Genomic DNA, 20285 nt, shown 5'->3' with positions numbered 1-20285 from the left:
GATAATATAAAGGAGATAGTTTTCAAACAAATTTTACACAATAAAAATAGTGGTAAATGCTAATTTTTTTAAAAAAAATAGTATCTAGTGTTGAAAATAGTCTAGTCAATTTCCGGCTACCAAATTGGTGGCAAATTATGATGTTTTGCTACCGAATTGTTGATTTGGTAATAAAAAATAATTTTTTGCTACCAAATAACATATTTGGTAGCAAGAGGTCTTTAAAGTGTAGTTTTTAAATATATGCTTTTTTCTTTTTTGTTCATATCACGAATAAATGAAAATAACATGTTTAATATAATTTAAATACATAGTATAAGTCAAATTGATTTACATTTTCTTCATAGTACATCTCGTGTTCACTAATTAGTATATACATGTATATAATTCATAGTATGATATAATGTAGACATAAGATTTATTGTAACATTGTAGAAGTAAAGATAAAGTGGATGTGTGACGCCTCCTCACAATTACTTTCATAACATCTATTCTCATTGTAAAACATGAGTTTGTAAAGTTAAAAATAAGTAAATAATGCAAAGATATCTTGGAATATTTTTAATAAAATATGAAACAAGATTTATTAATAGCGAGGTGTACTTCATAGGGATTGAGGCGTTACAAGATGTTAAACATATCTTATATGAGAAAGAAAGTGATAAAAACACATTTAAAAAAAATAATAATATCTATGTCATTGCATTAAAAATAATCTAATCAATATAACTTTTTAAAAAAAATAAATAATATGGCTTTTTATGCTGAAATTTGATAACGGAATAAGAATTTTTGCTACCAAAACCAGTCATGAAGATTTTTTTTAAATTTTTGCTGTCAGTTAAACTGTTGCTTATAGTATGATGTTTGACATTAATCTCTGCATGAGCTCATAGCTTATGACTTGTCAATTTTCTTATTAGATGTTTGCTGAAGCTTATGAGCTATAATGGCATTATGTCAATTTTCTACAACATTTTTGGCCTTTTCCATTCCTAAAATAGTGGAAAAAAGTTTAATTTTAGGTAGTTTTCTTCATGATTGGATTTTGTTTGCTTATGTAAGAATTTTTTTACTGAAACAAGCATGTATATTGTGAATGGAACACTTGTTGCAACAAGATGGCAAAAAGCAAAACTTATGAACAAGAATGAGCTAGGAGAAACAAGAATTATAAGTTAATAATTTTGTTTTATTACTTGTAATTTCTCCTTAAGAAACTATTGTTTCACTATTTTTTTTAATTTTATTTTGTAAGACTGTAAGTGACCCGTTGTTATACATGGAATTTCTTCAAGTATAACTATTGGAAGATTATTATGTATTTTAAGAGATTTGGAACTATTTATATGTACGAGACATTTTGTTTGTTATCTTTATCATTTTTAGTATTTTCAATGTATAAATTCATGAAATTTTAGGTTTTGTGACCAAATATGTCACTTTTTGAAAATTAAGAAAATCGGTGAAATATTTTTGACTAACAAACTATTGGTAATAAAATTATTTTACTACTAAATTGACTCCTATCAGAATATAATCTATCAAACATTCTTGCTACCAAATATTCTGAGAGTAATAGGTGTTCGCTACTGAAATATTTGTTGAAAAAAATAGTTTATTAAGCCATTTTAAAGGCTCATTTTGAGGCTCATATTCGGATGGGCCCTAATAGGTTTTTAAGACGGGTCTTGATGGATTTGCGTTCTTCGTCGTGAGGAGATCAAAATCGAGTATTCATACACTCAAAATGGTTTTTGGGTGAATGAGAAATTGATGTTCTAAGTATGGTACTTAGAATAGTAAATATAGAAGGAAAAATTGCAAAAATCCCACATTGGCTAGGAGTGAAGCCAATGTGGTATTTATAAGTGATTGCACTTTGAAATCTAAGTAAGCATGTATACCAAAAAGGTTCTCTCACGCGCAAAGGTGGTGTGAATCACGGTCCCTGTGGGTTTGGGGCTTAATGTGTACCAACACAAATGTTGGACCAAAAAATTCGCTCCGTACGAGCTTATTTTTGCGATTTTCATTTTTGCTTCAGCCAAGTCCTTCCAGCTTCCAGCCGTTTGGCATTAAGCAATGCTGGTTAATAAGCAGAATAGGGACTTAATGGTGATCAATGAAGGAAAACGGAATTAAGCCAAGGTTAATACGCTTTTAAGGCTTCAATTTTCCATCATCAAAAACTGAATCTTCATGCAAAGTGTGGCCGGATTCATCATGGAATTCTAACCATTTTGCTGTAGAGTTATGGCTGATTTTAAACACCATTAATCCAGGAATAAATCTTGGTGTAACACCCGGATTTTACAGGCTATAAAAGGGGCCTCTCCAGCCTTGGAGAGACACACCTCCACAGACCATTCTCATCTCTCTCTCTCCTCTCTTGTGTTTTCTGAATTTCTTTGTGAAGCTCTTGTTGTTCATTTTTTGTGATAGAGGAAAGATCAAGTTCTAGTTCGCCGGACGGTTCCGATAGTGCATCGAGTTACCGTCGTTGTCGTTGTATCCTGGGAGACGGATGTCCAACGTTGCCTCAAGCACTCACCGGAGGGGACGAATCTATTTTAAGGACAACGTGGTTCACGTGCCTCGACATTCATACAATTCCAATTTTTCCAAATTCCATAGAAAAGTTGATTTCGGGTTGTAACAATTTCATTATTCTGTTCTTTCTTAATTTATTGTTTTTCTTTGTATTATCCATTATTTTGTCTAACAATATTTGGTAGTAAATAACTTCTACTACTAAAGTGTCTTTAGCGGATTTTCACATCTTTCGCTGCCAACTGTGTATTCATTACTAATTTTTTTAAGTAACTAAAGCTTTTTCCTACTAAAATTTTTAGTAGTAAAAACATTTTGCTATCAAATATTAGGTAGCAGATTCTTCGTGTTTTGCTATCAAATGTGTATTAGCTACTAGTTTTTTTTTTTTTTTTTTTTTTTTTTTTTTTTTTTTTTTTTTTTTTGTAGCTAAAGCTTTTCACTACTAAAAGTTTTAGTAGTAAAAACGTTTTGCTACTAAATATTTAGTAGCAGATTCTTCACTTTTTGCTACCAAAATATAGTAGCTAAACAACTAGTTCGGGTCTATTTTTTCGAGACCAAGTTGTTCAATATTAGTTACTAAAAGTTGGTAGGAGAAACTTTTACTACCAAAATTTTTTTAATAGCAAAATTTTTTTACTACCGGCTTATAGCAACCACAAATTTTTGGTAGCGAAAAATTTTTTACTATCAAAATTAAATGTTTTTGCTACCAATTTTTTGGTAGCAAAAAATCAAAATTCTTATAGCGTGTAGCAGTCCAGTCTCCCAAACCCATTTATACTATTCAAAAAGATCAGTCTGTGAAGACACTTGTCAGAAGTTCAATTGTGGTTAAGTAGTTCAATTTCAAATTTTTTAAAACGGGGACTAAAATAAAGAAAATTTACAAAGTGAGGGTTTTATGCAATTAATTTTTAAAAGAAATTTTAAATTCATTTTTATATTTTAAGATGCAAAATATGGTTTTAGACGATTTTAGGACCCGACCCGCCAAGCAAGAAATCATGTAATTTAGGCTGAGGGTAAAATAATAATTTTAATTATTAATTAGTATTGTTAATTAATTAATATTAAGCTAAAGGAAAAATAATCCAAAAAAACTTATGGGTAAATTTTTAAGAAAATCCCATAAGACAAAATAATTGAATTAACTGTCAATACGGAAAATAAGAATAATTAGTTTGAGAAAATTTATTATTAAATTATGATAATATTACTGAAATTCGATAAGTTTTAAATAAGTTTAAAATTAATTAGGATTTTTCTCAATCGACAAATTACAAAATGCACAACTGACACTGGAGTGTCAAATTACAATAGGGCACATGTCAATTGAGAACCATGCAAGGAATACGACTTAGGATAATGCTGGCGCAAAATCTAAGTACAAACCTCACCTACAAAATTAAACATGTTTGTTCTCGTATGAATCTATGTTGTGTTACACTATGTTTGCCAACATTATTTATTTTTATGCCTCTATTAAATATGTAATAATTGTTATTTATGACATCATGCAAGCATGTTCACTAGGCAAAAAAGAGGATAATGAGATTCAATTAAGTGTCGTACCAACTTCTACTATGTGACGATTTTACGAAATGATATAAAAGACCGGTAATTTTAAACATGACGCGATAAAATGACACGAGATAAATAAGTTTAGACCACACGATTATTAATTGAGTCGTTAACAAACTGACATAAATAATATAAAAATAAATATACTGCATTTGTGTCAGCTCGTTTAACATACTTACCCCGGATCATTATCAAGCCGACACGACCCCACCCATTTATTAAGCCTATATATATAAATATATATATATATATATATATATATATATATTACGATAAAACCCTAACTTCTCTTTCTCTCATTCTCTCAGTGTCACCCGCCTCACCCATTCTCTCAGTCTCACCCGCCTCACCCGCCTCCCTCACCCGCAGTTTCTGTCTCTTTCTCTCATTCTCTCAGTCTCAATTTTTCTTTTACTCTCTCTTCTCTCATATTCTTACACCCACTTTTTCTCTGTTTTTCTTCCACACCAATGTGGTCTTCTAGTGTTGTTCCAAGGGAATTTTCGCTGTTTGCCTTTCTTCTTGCGGTGGGTTTTGGATTTCTGAGTCTGTGTTGGTAAGCTTCTTTCCTTATGGTGCCGGGTTGTTTCTTTTATTTATTTATTTATTTGAAGGAAACTTGAAGTAATATCATCAGAAAAAGAGGTGGGCGAAGAAACTACTAGGTTTCTTTTCATACCTTTCTTTCTCTTGCAGGAAATATATGCTATGGCCCTTTTGTAAAGCTTCCCAGTGATTGTCAAGAACTATCTCTCTGTTGCATTTATTATTTATCTTTTCTGGATTCTCGCCATTGTTGAAGTGAATATCTTCTTGTTGCCTGTGTAAGTAAAGTACTATATGTTCTTTATGAATGTTGGCAAATTTTAATTTTTCATGCCAGTTGTCATTTATTGTCTTCAACTTGCTTGATGCTTCTTGTTAACTCTCTGTTTGAGCTACCTTGTGACTGAGTGCGATTATCTGTTTGTGTCTAAGAGCTTGTTTGGTAAGAGTGAAGGTGGAAGGAGGGAGGGGAAGTCAGCGTGGAAATTTTTTGATACAACATCTTGGTATGAAAAGTTGGACTTGCTGACTCTTTTTCATTGGTCAAACTTCCACATTTCACAGCCTTCACCTTTTTTTTTCCCCAAAAAAAAAAAAAAAAAAAAAAAAAAAAAAAAACTAACTGTACCATATCAATCAGATAAGAATGAATTAATTGTATAACACCCTGTCACAGTTCCGTAACAAAAGGTTGAAGCTGCTATTAGATGTAATTATCTCTCTATTTATTGCATTGGAGAATTATTTTTCTTTTTTAGAATTATAAGGTATTAGGAAGAAAAAATCTAGATTGTACGATATTTCTACCAAGCTTATTGTATCATTATCACTTAATTTCATATGATGTGTCAAATCATATAAAATAACATAATTCTAGCTGCACATGTTGGACTGCTGTTTGGAATTACAGTTAATTCTAGCTGCACATGTTGGACTACCAAGTTAAATGAACCAGTTTGAAAAGCTTCCAGTGGGTGCAGATCAGGAACTAAAAGTCAAATGCAAAGAGTGTGGTGTGGTGTATATGGCTAATAGTAATAATGAGATTAGAAGCATGCGACGTCACATGCAATCATGTGTATGTAGAGACACGCGTAACGTAGGCCAACTATTGATATCGCAAGACAAAGGGACTTTAGCATTGAGTGCGAAGAGGTTTGATGCTGAACACTCTCGTGAATTGATAACAACAGCAATCATTTTGCATGACCTTCCATTCTCCTTTGTTGAATATGAAGCTGTTAGGGCGACTTACCAATATTTGCATCCTGAGATAACTTTGGTAACTAGAAATACTTTAAAGGCAGATGTCCAAACAATGTTTTCTCGGGAAAAAGCAAGAATAAAATCTATGTTAGACTTGAGCCCCGGTAGAATTTGTTTGACATCTGATTTGTGGACTTCCATAGTTGCAGATGGATATTTGTCATTAACTGCCCATTTTATTGATAAAGATTGGGTATTGCAAAAGAGGATTTTGAATTTTTGCTTCATGCCATCACCACATACTGGTATTGCATTGTCTGAAAAATTTTATGCATTATTGTGTGAGTGGGGAATTGAATACAAGGTTTTCACTCTTACTTTGGACAATGTCTCTGCTAATGATGTGTCTGTTGATCTGTTGAAAAATCAGTTGGTTGAAAACAATGCACTTATTTCTGATGGTTCTTTTTTTCATATTCGTTGTTGTGCCCGTGTTTTGAACCTTGTAGTTGAAGAGGGGTTGAAAGATATTGATTCAGTGGTTAAAAAGATTCGTGAGAGTGTGAAATATGTAAGAGGGTCCCAAATTAGAAAGAAGAAGTTTTTAGAGTGTGTAAATCTTATGGGTCTTGATTCTAAGAGAGGTTTGAGGCAAGATGTACCTACAAGATGGAGCTCAACATTCCTCATGCTTGACAGTGTCTTGTATTATCGACGAGCATTTTGTCATTTAGAATTGAGTGATTTTAATTACAAGGACTGTCTTGATCTATATGAATGGGAAAAGGCCGAGAAAATTTGTGAATTTTTGGAACCCTTTTATAATATCACTTGCGTTTTTTCGGGAGCTAAATACCCCACTGCAAACTTGTATTTTCCAACTGTGTACACATGTTATTTGTCATTGAAGTCATCTGAGAGAAGTGAAGATGCATATTTGTCTGCTATGGCAAAAGCAATGCTTACCAAGTTTGAGAAGTATTGGAAAGATTTAAGTTTGATATTGGCAATTGCGATAGTGTTTGATCCTCGTTACAAGTTGAATTTTGTAGATTATGCTTATGGCAATGTTTATGGAATGAAAGGGTCACCTCAGTTTTTAGAAGTTAAGAGAAATTTAGACTTGTTGTTTACTGAATACTCTAGGGGCAAGGTTTTTACAACAAATGTTGTGACTTCACTTCCTACTCCTATTGCGCACAAAAGTTTTTACAGAGGCAAACCAAAGTATTGAAGGTAACAGTTAGTTTATATGTTGATTTTGTTAATTTAACATTCATTGATGAATACTGATTATTCTATATTTGTCTTTTTCATCTTGTTTTATATCTTTGTGGTTGTAGGAGTTCAACAACTTTGAAAGCCAAGAGCAAAATGTTATGCAGAAATCAGAATTAGAAGTTTATTTGGATGAGCTAAGAGTACAAAGGAGTGTTGAGTTGGATGTTCTTGAATTTTGGAAAGGAAACCAGTTTCGCTATCCGGAGCTTTCTTACATGGCTCGTGAGATCCTAAGTATCCCAATATCTACTGTAGCATTTGAATCTGTCTTTAGTGTTGGAGGACGAGTATTGGATCAATATAAGAGTTCACTTAAACCTGCCATAGTTGAGGCATTGGTGTGTACTAGGGATTGGCTATTTGGAGATAAAGGTACATTTATTATTTTTTTTGTTAATTTACTGTCTTTGCTTATGTTATCTTAAGTCTTAACCATATAAGTTATCTATTATGTGTAGAAAATAACAAATCGATTTGTGAAGCTGTGGATGAAATTACTGAAGATATCAATGAGTCCCCTACTGGTTCATCTCAAAATTCCAATAACCTCAGCACCTCAAATGCAATGGAAGGTAACAAGAATTTCATTGTGGCATGCCTATGCTATAAATTTTCTTTCATTAATAAAATGTTTTCTTCTTCTATGAATAGGTTTAAGCAAATGGAAACTAATTTTCGTTTTTAGAGCGTAGTTGGACATTCAACCTCAAGGCTCATAGAAGACATTTTTCTGTATTTATTTAATGTTTTATGCACTTAAACATTCAAATGTTTGGTTATGTTTTCAAACTTATTTAAATGTACTTGGTTATGTTTTCAATCTTCTTTGGATGTTTGGTAATTGGTATGTTTTGAAACATATATACTTGATAATCTAGTAGTATCATATATATATGTGTGTGTGTGTTTGATATTTGGATATTTTAATATAGTTTTGAATACAATATAAAATTTCACTATTTTTGCTAGTCGGGTCATAAACATGTTTTTTTCGTGTCAGCTCGTCACAGCACGTTTAGTAATCGTGTTCGCGTGTCGTGTCGTGTTAATCGTGTTATTAGCGTTTCGTGTTCGTGTTTAGGTTTCTGACACGTTTATTAATCGTGTCGTGTTCGTGTTCACTATAATTGTGTTGTGTCGTAATCGTGCCGGTCCGGACACGACACACAAACACAAATTGACAGTCCTCCTTGGGTGTAGTTGGAGGGTTGCTTCCCTGATTCTCGATTGGTCGCGCACACTCGGTACGAACACAAAGCCTATAAAATGCAAAGTTCATAATTGGTCATGCATCCTATTTTAATGCTTTGTAAGATTACAATTTGTACTTAATTTTAGCTCACCTTGTTTGTGTCAATATTGTATGTAATTAATTCGGGTAAAAAAACCGTTACCTTGAAGTGGCGCACGATGATGGAAGCACAGGTTTTCAATGCCGCTTCACAAATTAATGAGTGTGTTTGGAATTGGTTCCAAAACGTTTTTATTTTCTGTACGAAAATGAAAATGAAAACGTTTTTAGTTTTATTTTTGAATTATTTTTAAAAATGCGTTTGGTAGTTTTATTTAGAGATTGATTTCAGTTTTAAAAAAAATTGAAACTGCGTTTGGTGGTTTAATTTTTGAAAACATGTAATAATATATTAAATAATAATATATTAAATAATTTTAGAAAAGAGGGAAGAAAATGAAAAAGAAAAGAAAAAAGTGAAATCCGTTTTTCAAAAAACAGAAAACGAAAACGAGAAAATGAAAACACCTTTTTTTCGTTTTCTGATTTCCACAAAAAGACAAAAACGTTTTTGGTTTTGTTTTTTAAAAAAAATTGCACCAAACACATTTTTAACACCCGTTTTCATTTTTTTGCTTTGAAAACCGTGAAAAACGAAAATGAAAACGCAAACAAACAGGCCCAATAGCTTCCGCAACCACAAATATTTTGAACTATAGATATTTAAAGTTTAGAATACTTTTACTAAAATGTTGTCTTATTAATAGTTACTTAAATGACTAACTTATGTTTAATTAAGAACATGTAATATGTTTTATCAAGACTAGTAATCGACTATGTAAATTATGAAAATGTTGTTTCGATATTAAAAAAATATTATTGCGAAATTTTGTTCTTAGGATTTCACAAATATAGTACTAGTAAATATTTAAGGAGACGTTTGTTTTCTATATTCGTCTCTGATTCTGAATCATGATTCATAGTTCTCTACAGTGTTTTTTTTTACAAAACATACACGTAAAATGAGAATGATTCTGAATCACAATTCTAAATACATAAACCAAACGTCCTCTAAATTTAAAAATAAAATTCTCTGAAATTTTAGTAACTAAGAAGCTAATCAAATTAAATTCACGTTTAATTAAATTTTACGACGGCTTAGGAAGCCAGATCGTCACAATTTATGCTCCTACTAAAATAAAATCTTAGGTCTTTAAGACTATGACCGAGGCTTTCCAGTAAAAGTTGTTTTAACAAACTACTTGCATTTTCATTATTCCACTACAAGAAGTTCAAACTTATAAAGCTGCCTTTAATTCAAACGCTACGTCCCCGGGCTTTAATATCTTCTTAGGTTCAAATAGCTTATCATTGGATACTCATTTGTTTATATTAAGGCCCCGTTCATTTCGCTGATTCGAGTTTAGAATTCGAGTTTTGTTACAGTAAAAAGCTCTCACAAACAATCACATCTAACTTTTTTGCTACAGTAAAAAGCTCTCATATAAAATCACATCTCAACTCGAATTAAAAATTCGAATCAACGAACTAAACGGGCCCTAACTAAAACTTTTAATCATTATTTAGCAAAACGAAATAAATAAAATAAAAAACTGTAATTATCATTTACACCTTTTCCAATTTCCCACCGTCTAATCCACCATTCCCAGGCATATGCTAAAGACCAGAGGGCCCAGTAAAGTGCAGGTTGTTTCCGCTCCTATAGGCTCCTATAGGCCCACCTAGGAAGCAAATACAGCAGTATGCTCCGCGGGGGACGAAATAATTAGAAATCGTTCCATTTCTTTATTTGTTTTGTTTTTGTTTTTGTTTTTAATATCTGTTATTCACTTTCTGGAACTTAAAAAATTTTGCATTTAGATTTCAAATTGTTTGTAAAATACACTAATTTGTTCACTTAGTTAAGAAAATGAGTAAAAATAAGGACAAAAAAGGATATTAGAAAGAAATCAATTGCTTGGCTTCAAAGCCAGGATGCCATGATTAGCAAAAAAAGCCAGGATGCCATGATTAGCAAAAAAAAAGTCAGGATGACATAATTGTGCTAAAAAAATATTTGTTGTTAATAAAAATGGATAAATTTTACGGAGTTCTTTCTTAACTATGTTATTTATGTCAATATGTCACTGAAATTTTAAAGTGTACATATTGTGCTCTACGATGTACAATACTTTTTTAGAGTCTATTTAGTCGGAAGGATGGATTAGTAAAAGTATGGATATGATATGAAAGAAGGAGAGTGAAAAAGAATGGATGAATTGTAATTTTCTTAAAAAGTTATTTTGTATGATAAAATGAATGATTGTTGTTATCTTTTTCTCTTATTTAGTATTGAAAAGAAGAATTTGATTCGTAAAATTACCATTACCCACGTGTTAAATAAATTCACATAATTAGTTTTTAAAAGATTTAATTTAGATGTAACAATCCATACTTTATATATTAAATATATTTCAATTGATAATTTATAGGGTTAAGTTAAATGCTTATAGTTAGTTTCATAAAACAATTGCTTCACATTATTTAAGTTTTATGAACCAGAGTATTTTACTAAAAAAGAAGTTTTTTAAAAAAAGGAAAAAAAAAAAGTTGCGTTCGATTCCAATTCGAACAAGTTTATATATATATATATATATAGCAACGTAAAACAAAAGGTTGAAACAAAATTTAAAAAAAAAAGCTTAAAATAGTTTAAACTAAAGGCTCTTTTATTTCATGTATTTAAATTCATAATTTTAATTATATAACAGTATTTTTTTCTCATAAAAAATTTAAAATTTAAATATTAAAATTAAAAATCATTAGTTTAAACTAAACAGACCCTAAAAAAAAGATGAAAGAAAATGTAAGGTTGTAATTTTAAGTTATTGATAAGTCTCTCTCTTCCTTGCCTTCCTTTCTATCCATATATGTAGACCTCGTTCATTTTACCGATTTGAGTTTTCAGTTTTAGGTTTTTACAGTAAAAAAAACTCTCAGAAAATATCACATCTAACTTTTTCTGCTATAGTGAAAATTTTTCAGAAAATGTCACATCTCAGCTCAAATTAAAAACTCGAATCTGCGAAGTTAACGAGGCCGTAAGGATCAATTTTTTGGTGGGGCCATAGAAAGACAACCACTTCCTTTTTCCTTTCCTTAGCTCTATCCTTCCTACCAAACAAAGGATGGCTACACTGTTTCCATCAAATCCTTTCCTTCCTTCCCCAAATACCCCTTACCAAACACACCTTTAAAGTAATTGTTCAAAATCAATAAAACATGAGGGAAAAAAAATGAAAAATGGACCCAAATTCAGTTGGGTTAGTTTAGGTATTAAAGAAAGTAACAAATTTGAGCTCTTCACGTATGCTACTATGTTTAAAAAATATCACATTTCAAAATTAAAAGGGTGGATTTGGAGACTTATTATATATTGGAGGCACAATAAATACATTTTAAAGTTCATATGCCATGTTCAATACAAGTGATCTAGTTCAGCCGTTCAGAAATAATTCATAAAATTTATCGTAAAAAAATAACTATGATAAGAAATAAGAAGATTATGTTTTTTTTTTCTTTTTAAATGAGGTAACTAATGTTTGGTAAATTATAAATTCAATTGTTATGATAATGTACTAATAATCAAATATTTATTTAATTTAACAAAAAAATATAAATTTTACTTTTAAATTTATTAGAAAAAGATTTACCAAGTGCTTTTAAAGAACTTACAATATGGTAAATCTAGCAAACATCTTGATAATGATTTCAAAACATTTTAATTTCAAATAACTCGTAACTATTAGGAAGCAAGTTAACTTTGTACTATTTAATTGGATTCGTTCCTTCATGTGTTCTCTCTAGTGTGCCAAAATTTATGTGAGCATTCAAAGATAATTTTCTTTTATCATTTGCAGTCAATAAGGATGGTAACGGAACGGGGTGGGGTGGGGACGGGAAACGATTTACCATCCCTATCCTTTAAAACCATCCTCATAGCCGCTCCCATCCCTACTTAAGGAGAGGTGGGGAAGAAGTCGGGGATTTCCCGTTGGGAGGCCGTTTCTCATACCCGTTCTATTCTCCATCGAATGTAATTAAGCATTTCAAAATTATTGTAACTTAAAGTAAAAATATAATGGAAATTCAATATAAATTTAGACTTTAGACCAAAATAAAAGGTTTCTTAATATAAATTAAATTCAAAATCTATGCAAAAAAAAGTTGTCAAGTTAAAAAATGTCTTATTAAAAGTAACAATTAACACATATGCAAAAAGTATATGTATATATATTTATATAAAATATATTATATTATATATAACTTATGTATATCGAGGCAGAGGCGGAAAGGGGAGTGCTTCCTCTGTCCCATCCCCGCTAAGATTTAGGGACAAGATTTTGTCCCCATTCCCATCCCCATCTCTCTGATTATTATCCTCCATTTCCATTTTATTCGGTGTGAATCTTCACGGGATCATATCCCACGGAGAATATTACCATCCCTAGCGGTCAACCCTTTAAAAGTTTTAGGAACGTTAAAATCATCAATAAGTTTCCTACTCATAAAAAAGACTACCTTCAAGTCTTCCCATGAAGCATTATCAGGAGATTGTAAATAAATCGCCATTCTTGAATCTTCAATTTTTAATTTTCACCCGCTCATTTACCATTTTTAGTACTCTTTAAATCTCGAAAGCTCCTTATACCGATCTTTAAAAGAATAAAATAATAAAAAAATGAAATGGCTAGCCTCTTCTTACTAACTATGACTAGTGTAAAATGCATTATTTAAATGACTAACTATTTGGCTGGTGATTTCAGTGGAGAAAAGCCAAGAAAAATTTAATTATTAGTCATTTTGGGTAAAAACATAAAATGGGCTAACATGATTGAATATCCTCTAAAAATAGTGATCATTGGTTTCTTTTTAATATTTACTTGACTATTAAATGATGCGATGAAAAACAATCTCATTTTCTTCTTGTGTTTAATGAATATAAAAAAGTCAATGTAATTTACTAATGTCGTTGTAAATGTTTACTAATGTCCTTCTATACAATTAAATAAGGACAAAAATCACTTTGACACCTTGTGTTATATGAAAAAAAAATCATCCAGATACCTTTTTAATATTATGAAAAAACACATGGTACTAAAATGGTTTTTTTTGAATATTTATGTATCAAAGTAATTTTATCTTATTAAATAACTATTAACTTATAAAATAAGAATTTATTAAGGCCTCGTTCACTTCGCAGATTCGAGTTTTCAATTCGAGTTGAGATGTGACATTTTTTGAGAGCTTTTCACTGCAGCAGAAAAAATTAGATGTGACATTTTCTGAGTACTTTTTACTGTAGAAACCTAAAACTGAAAACTCGAATCGGTGAAATAAATGAGGCCTAAGAGTATGTAAGTAAATTTGGATGTCATTCCCTTTAGTAATGATCACTGCCAATAAGGTATAAGAATTAATATCCCTTTTTCTCTTTTTCTATATTGTGTAGAGTACTCCATTAAACTATCACCATTAATTTGTAAATATTATACGGAAAAAAGAATTACTCCTCATTTTTCTTTTCCATTGTATGCAAAGTAAACACATCCCTAGTGTGAATGGCAACAAGAAGATAAATACAAGCATGAACTCTTATATTTTTTGCTTTCTGAAAGAAACGTTTTCTCCAAATTTTTATGAAAAAAACAAAAGAATTCTCCAATTAAGGAAAGATAAAAATCAGAAAGAAAAAACAGAAACAAAAATAAGAGAATCGCACATATGAGGTCATAATCAAGGCTGAAAATATCAATATTGATGAGTATATTGGTACTGTAGATTTAAAGAAATTATTGGAGAAAATATTGATATCAATGAAAATGTTCAGAAAAAAATTGTAAATTATGGATATTTGTCTTAAACTTTGACGTTTCTTTTTATATTTTAGGATATGATAAACATTGAAAAATACATTAAATAAATAAATTTTACATAAAACCTACAGAAATCACAATATTAAAAGAAAGTCGGCTCAATCATGATTAGAATTTCATCTTGATTCAACCAATATTAGTGCCGTGACACGTTAATTTACAAAGTGTACACATATCTTAGTGGAAAAAAATCTATTATTTAGCTAATAAAACATTGATAAAAAAAATACATTGATCGATAATATTTTTCAATCTTTCCAACATTTTTTCAATAGTTTTCAAAATTTTATAAAAAAATACACTATGACATTGTTTATTTTACAACTCAAGTTTTATTGTTTAGTGTTTTATCTCATATAAATTTAAATTTAATTTTTTTTACTGCAATATTTTTTCTCTCACATACACAACTCAAGTTGAAAACTAGGATGTTTATTTCCTGTATTCGTCCCTGATTCTGAATCATGATTCATAGTTCTCTACAGTGTTTTTCTCTCACTAAAAATACACGTAAAATAAGAATGATTCTGAATCATAATTCTAAATTTATGAATCAAACGTCTTGTAAAACAAACATAACCGATCTGTTATCAAGCAAAATTTTGTCCTTGGTCGTGATGAAAAATTCACGAGTATCAAGCAATTTCAAAAGATTTGGGTTTGTTCTTTTAGAGTTTAACTTGAATATAATTCTTGAGTTGAATTTGAGTTATAACTTGAGTTGAACTTATAACTTGAGTTTGTGTTTAGTTGTGTACATTTAAGTTACGATTTGAGATAATAATCTTTTTGAGTTTGTGTTTGAGTGAGTCAAAACTTAAATTTGTATTTAGATAATATTTTAATAAAAACTCAATGCTGATGAAAAATTTTAATATGGTATATGGGTCGGGTTTTATTCGTCTTTTCGTTGTCAACGCATAGAAAAAAAAATCATCTCAATCAGAATTAAAACGAAAAAGTTATAGCATTTTTAAGAATAGAAAAAATACTGTTCATTAATTTGAGTTCGAGTTTCTGAACTCAAGTTGAAGGGGAAACTTGAACTCGAGTTTTAGTCCTAAACTCGAGTTTGAACTCGAGTTTAAACTTAAAAGAACATGAACTCGAATAAAGTTGTAACTCGAGTTGCATTTTTTTGAGTTTTTCACTCAAAAGAACAAGGCCTTAGGCTCCGTTCACTTCGCTGATTCGAGTTTTTCTATAGTAAAAAGCTCTCACAAATAATCACATCTAATTTTTTTACTACAGTAAAAAACTCTCAGATAAAATCACATCTCAACTCAAATTCTAAACTCGAATCAGCGAAATGAACGGGCCTTGTTATTTTTTTCCCAGAAAATTAGGAGCGGGCAGTACACATTATAAAAGAACAAAAATAAAGCAATTAAATCCAAAAATAAAAAAACAAAAAGAAAACCATATCCATCCGCGCAAAAGCGAACACAGTTCAAATTGAAAACGAGCGGGTCTTATTAAAATACTCTCTTCTTCACTTATTAGTTATTACCCTCTCTCTCGCTCCAGCTTAGTCATTCAATTTTTTCAATGGACTAATTCTCTCTCTCTTTCTCTCTCTCCGTTCCAATATTTTCGAAAGAAACCTCGACTTCTACTTCCCGGTTCATGGCAGCTCGAAACGTTTCGAAAGCCCCGACGCCACCGCCAGAACCGAACGAGAACCACTTCGAAACGCCGCCACCGCCGAATCTCCTCCTCCACTGCCCGTTACCTCGTCGGTCGCCTCTCAACACCATCGCCGATCCCTCTCAGACTCCATTCGGTTCCTTCGATTCCAAGCGTCGCTTCTCCTTCTCCGATCGCCACCCGGCCACTCCTTCCAAATATGCCTCCAGAGCTTCCCTCGCCGGTCCCATTTCCGCCTCCGGAATCAGGGCTTCGCAGAGAGTTCCTAGGCCAATTTCCGTTGCCGCCGGCTCTGAATCCGAAACGACGCCGCATTTCGAGCTCCAACAGGACGAGTCTTTTTGGGCCGACCACAATGTGCAGGTTTGGATTTTTTATTTTTTATTTTTTTATTTTTGTGAAAATTCTTATCGGTGCTGTTTGGTGGATCAGGTTCTGATTAGAGTTCGGCCTCTGAGTAGGATGGAGAGAGTTTCTGGTGGTTTAGGTCGGTGTTTGAGGCAGGAAAGTGGTCAAACTCTGGTGTGGCTTGGTCATCCCGAGACCAGATTCACCTTTGATCATGTTGCATGCGACACTATATCACAGGTTCTCTTTGCCTCACATGAGTCTACTCTACCTGTGTGTTGTTGTCGTCGTTGTCATTTTATTTTATTTTATTTTTTCAATCTTTCTACAATGTGTTCAGCTGTGTAAATTTTCTTATTTGTTTTTGAATTTAGATCACTCAAAGTAAGCAAAATACTCCCTTGTCTATTGATGTGTTTATTTGTAAAATCAATAATTCAAACTAAGTGAGGCCCGCATGATTAGGGGAAAGAGAAAAGGGAACTCCAAGTTTAAGCTACTTCGTAGCTTTATTTCCTCCTCAATTGGAATAAACCACAAAATATTAGTTACATACCTTTACTAAGTTTTAAGCCAATATCGTGATTCCTATTTCTAAAATCCAAAACTTATAAATATGAGAAAAATATGAGAAACTAATGAAAAGGGAATTAGATTTTGTTTCCGTTACTTATTTTTTCATAAGCAAGTAAATAATAAAAGGGAAGTCAAACTTCTTTTTCCCATTCCTTTCCTTTTCTATCTAAAACCTTTTCACTCTCCATTTAATTCCTTTACTAATTGCCCTTAGTAGATATATTTTGCTAAATCCTACAATGTGTTGAACTGTGTAAATTTACTAAAAGGCCTTACAAGTTTATTTATTTATTTTTATTTTTATAATTGTGTATGTATACGGATCATGCAAATTAGCAAAATTACTTCTTTTACCTCCATTAAGTGGATGTGGTTGCTATGCTGATTTCATTATGATGTCGGACAGTAGTGAGAGATGAAATAGAGGAAGAGAAGTAAGAAGAAGAGGGAAATAAAAAAAATAATAGTTTGGACGAGTAAGAAAGAACCTAGAAAAGAGAACTTCAATTATATGTTTAACTTAAACAATCCAAATCTGAAAAGTCTACTTTATTAATCCTGCTTTTAGATAGGCAAGTGTAAGTAAAAAAAGGCTCATAAAAGAGCTTAACTAGAATAAAAGACAATAAAAAAAGACATATGTTATTGCTCAATGATTCTAATTGACAAGACAATCTCAAATTGCTAATTGTTATGTTCATTGTATTATATCCATACAAATAGTAATATTAGCTTAGTTTTCTTGTTTGCATAGATCTCAATTATCATGATGCTAACCTGGTGTCAAAATCAAATGTACGAGTTTGTTGTAGGAAAGCCTGTTCCGGGTTGCAGGGCTGCCCATGGTGGAGAATTGCTTGTCTGGTTATAATAGTTGTATGTTTGCTTATGGTCAGGTATATCATATACGTCCCAAGAACCAAATCTTCTGTTGTTTACAGTACGTCCTGGAATGTAAAAGTTGATATAAAAAATTGTGTAATTGCAGACAGGCAGCGGAAAAACGTATACCATGATGGGGGAGATAAATGAGATTGAAGGAAAGCTCAATGAAGATTGTGGGCTAACTCCGCGCATTTTTGAACATTTGTTTAAAAGGATTATGGCGGTAACATATTTGAATCTTCCTATCGTTGAATTTTGGAATATCGTATTTACACAAAGTCCTCCCTAGTTTCGTTTTTTGGATTTCTTACTAGATTCTGTTTGTAGGAGGAAGAAAGCAGAAGAGATGAACAGCTGAAGTATAGCTGTAAATGTTCCTTTCTAGAGATATACAACGAGCAGATAACGGATCTCTTGGAGCCTTCATCAACTAATTTGCAAGTGAGCAATGTTTTCCCTAAGAGCTCATGTTGGATTTGCCGATTAAATGTTTTTGAGCGAGATATAAACCTTACTTCGTTTTGTAGCTCCGAGAAGACTTGAAGAAAGGTGTACATGTTGAAAACCTTACAGAGTATAATGTCAGGAACGTTAATGATGTTGTAAAGCTTTTGTTGCAGGTGGGGGTTTAAGGTGTTTTGTTATATTCATCCTTCTGTTACTACCCATTAGATTATGATCATCCAAGTAAATTTCTACTTTTGCTTAGGGTGCTGCAAACAGGAAAGTGGCAGCAACATATATGAACAGTGAAAGCAGCCGATCCCACAGTGTTTTCACTTGTACCATTGAAAGCCGTTGGGGGAAGGATTCCATGACCCATTTTAGATTTGCAAGGTTGAATTTAGTAGATCTAGCTGGTTCTGAGAGGTAAATTGTTTTCTAGCTTATCTATTTATTTTTATTTTGTCACAAAAATTTGTCCAACACTTTATTTGGGCTACCTTGGTTATTTAGGCAGAAAAGCTCTGGTGCTGAAGGAGATCGTTTAAAAGAAGCAGCCAATATAAATAAATCTTTATCGACCCTTGGGTAAATGTTATACATCAAACTTTTCTTTCAGTTTATTTTCTTTCAACACGCGACAACATCACTTTCTTCACTTTTGCTTCTTTTTCTAGTACTTTAGTGTATATTGCAGAGTATTAAATTAGCCCATTCGGGAGTGAGCTGTCATTTTGTTGCTGAAAAATTTACAATTCATTCACCAATTTAACAATTCCTTCACTAGTTTTTTCTTTATTCCTTTTTATTGTTTACTCTCTGTGGCAGTAGGATATTAAACTGAAAAAAAAAAACGAAGAAAGAGTCCCTTATGTCTTTATTCTATTGAGTCAGTTTCTGCTCCAACTATGCTGCGGGGATTATTGTTTTATAAATTTGGCAAGGAAAACTGGACTAAACTTGGAAGATTAGAATTCAGAATTGTTCTGGTGAATACATTTAATGAATATGTTGACATAACATCTCTAAAATTTGATAGAGATTCTAAATTAAGATGATTTGTCCTAATTCGCCTCTTCGTTAGATATGTTCTTGTTGACATATTGATGTATCCATTTCTTCACTTACTACTAAAAATGGGACGTTTAACTTATATGAGACTTCCCGACATTCACCTATTGACCTAAGTTGTCTAGGATGTGTTCACTTTGATAAACATTTGCACATGATTGATTTAGTCATAGGTATAAACTCCTCTAAACCTACTTAGTTCTACTTCAAACACAAAACTGAAAAAGTATATGTAGTGTTCTGAACCAATTAACCTTGAACAGGTATGTCTTTTTATCTCTCTTCTCATTTCAACAAATTCCTCCGATTGGAGGGTTTTTGAGAAAAAAGAATTCTAATGGGTCCATGCTAGTTCTTTTCAAGTTTGGTGTCTTGATTGGCTTTCTTGTATTTTTCTTGTGCATTTAGCTTAGTGATAATGTCTTTGGTGGATTTAGCACATGGCAAACATAGACATGTTCCTTACCGAGATTCCAGACTTACATTTCTTCTTCAGGTTAGAGGCAAAAAACTCTGAAATATATGATAAATATGTAATATTGCAGTCTTTCAGTTTGATACTTTAAAATGAAAGAGCTTAAATGGTCCATGGGATGCAGGACTCTCTTGGTGGGAACTCAAAAACAACCATTATTGCAAATATCAGCCCGTCTATTTGGTGTGTTGATTCTTACTTGGACTTTTATCCAATTTGGCTGTTATTGAATAGTTTGTTTTTAGTTTTAAAAGAAAGATAAGTAAGCTGTGCCTTTTCATGCAGTTCTGCTAACGAAACACTCAGCACTCTGAAGTTTGCCCAGCGTGCCAAACTTATTCAGAACAATGTAATTGCTTTCTAACTAGCTGACACAACTGCACTCGAGAATACATAAATTATTTGGTATCTTTACTCTCTTCCACATTTTTTGTTCTTGCCCTTTGCTAGGCTAAAGTGAATGAAGACACATCAGGTGAGATAAATGCCCTTCAGCAGG

At 31.9% G+C, this 20285-nt stretch overlaps 2 protein-coding genes across 6 annotated transcripts in view; both read left to right on the top strand.

Moving 5' to 3' along the window:
- Positions 1-4435: 4435 nt before the first annotated feature.
- LOC21411210 (zinc finger BED domain-containing protein DAYSLEEPER) lies at positions 4436-7895 on the top strand. Of its 5 annotated transcripts, XR_002902487.1 has the most exons (7): positions 4436-4696; positions 4837-4964; positions 5597-5841; positions 7039-7128; positions 7236-7545; positions 7632-7745; positions 7825-7895. XR_002902487.1 is itself a non-coding variant. In XM_024167760.1 (6 exons), the coding sequence occupies exons 4-6, from the start codon at positions 7272-7274 to the stop codon at positions 7863-7865; spliced, it is 429 nt and encodes a 142-aa protein (XP_024023528.1). In that variant the 5' UTR covers positions 4436-4696; positions 4837-4964; positions 7039-7128; positions 7236-7271; the 3' UTR covers positions 7866-7895. The 5 variants fall into 5 exon arrangements, 4 of the variants coding, with proteins under 4 accessions (XP_024023528.1, XP_024023525.1, XP_024023526.1 ...); XM_024167760.1 differs by lacking the exon at positions 5597-5841; XM_024167757.1 differs by lacking the exons at positions 7632-7745; positions 7825-7895 and adding an exon at positions 5141-5192 and having other exon boundaries at positions 5597-7128.
- Positions 7896-15873: 7978 nt separating this feature from the next.
- LOC21407841 (kinesin-like protein KIN-12C) overlaps positions 15874-20285 on the top strand; it is a 13670-nt gene continuing 9258 nt past the window's right edge. Inside the window, exons 1-12 of the mRNA XM_024167775.1 lie at positions 15874-16350; positions 16420-16575; positions 17724-17807; positions 17900-18019; positions 18124-18237; positions 18324-18416; positions 18506-18666; positions 18754-18828; positions 19720-19807; positions 19911-19969; positions 20072-20135; positions 20237-20277. Of these exons, the coding sequence (XP_024023543.1) occupies positions 15967-16350; positions 16420-16575; positions 17724-17807; positions 17900-18019; positions 18124-18237; positions 18324-18416; positions 18506-18666; positions 18754-18828; positions 19720-19807; positions 19911-19969; positions 20072-20135; positions 20237-20277 (1439 nt within the window). The 5' untranslated portion in view covers positions 15874-15966. The remainder of the gene's footprint in view (positions 16351-16419; positions 16576-17723; positions 17808-17899; positions 18020-18123; positions 18238-18323; positions 18417-18505; positions 18667-18753; positions 18829-19719; positions 19808-19910; positions 19970-20071; positions 20136-20236; positions 20278-20285) is intronic.

This window comes from Morus notabilis, unplaced genomic scaffold (genome assembly GCF_000414095.1).
Source record: "Morus notabilis unplaced genomic scaffold, ASM41409v2 Scaffold172, whole genome shotgun sequence".
Taxonomy (NCBI): domain Eukaryota; kingdom Viridiplantae; phylum Streptophyta; class Magnoliopsida; order Rosales; family Moraceae; genus Morus; species Morus notabilis.
Note: the sequence above shows the minus strand (reverse complement) of the source record. Positions and strands in the feature narration are given on the sequence as shown.

Bases quoted from the DNA above. Each gene is read 5' to 3' on its own strand.
- LOC21411210 (XM_024167758.1), top strand. From the start codon at position 5,633: ATGAACCAGTTTGAAAAGCTTCCAGTGGGTGCAGATCAGGAACTAAAA.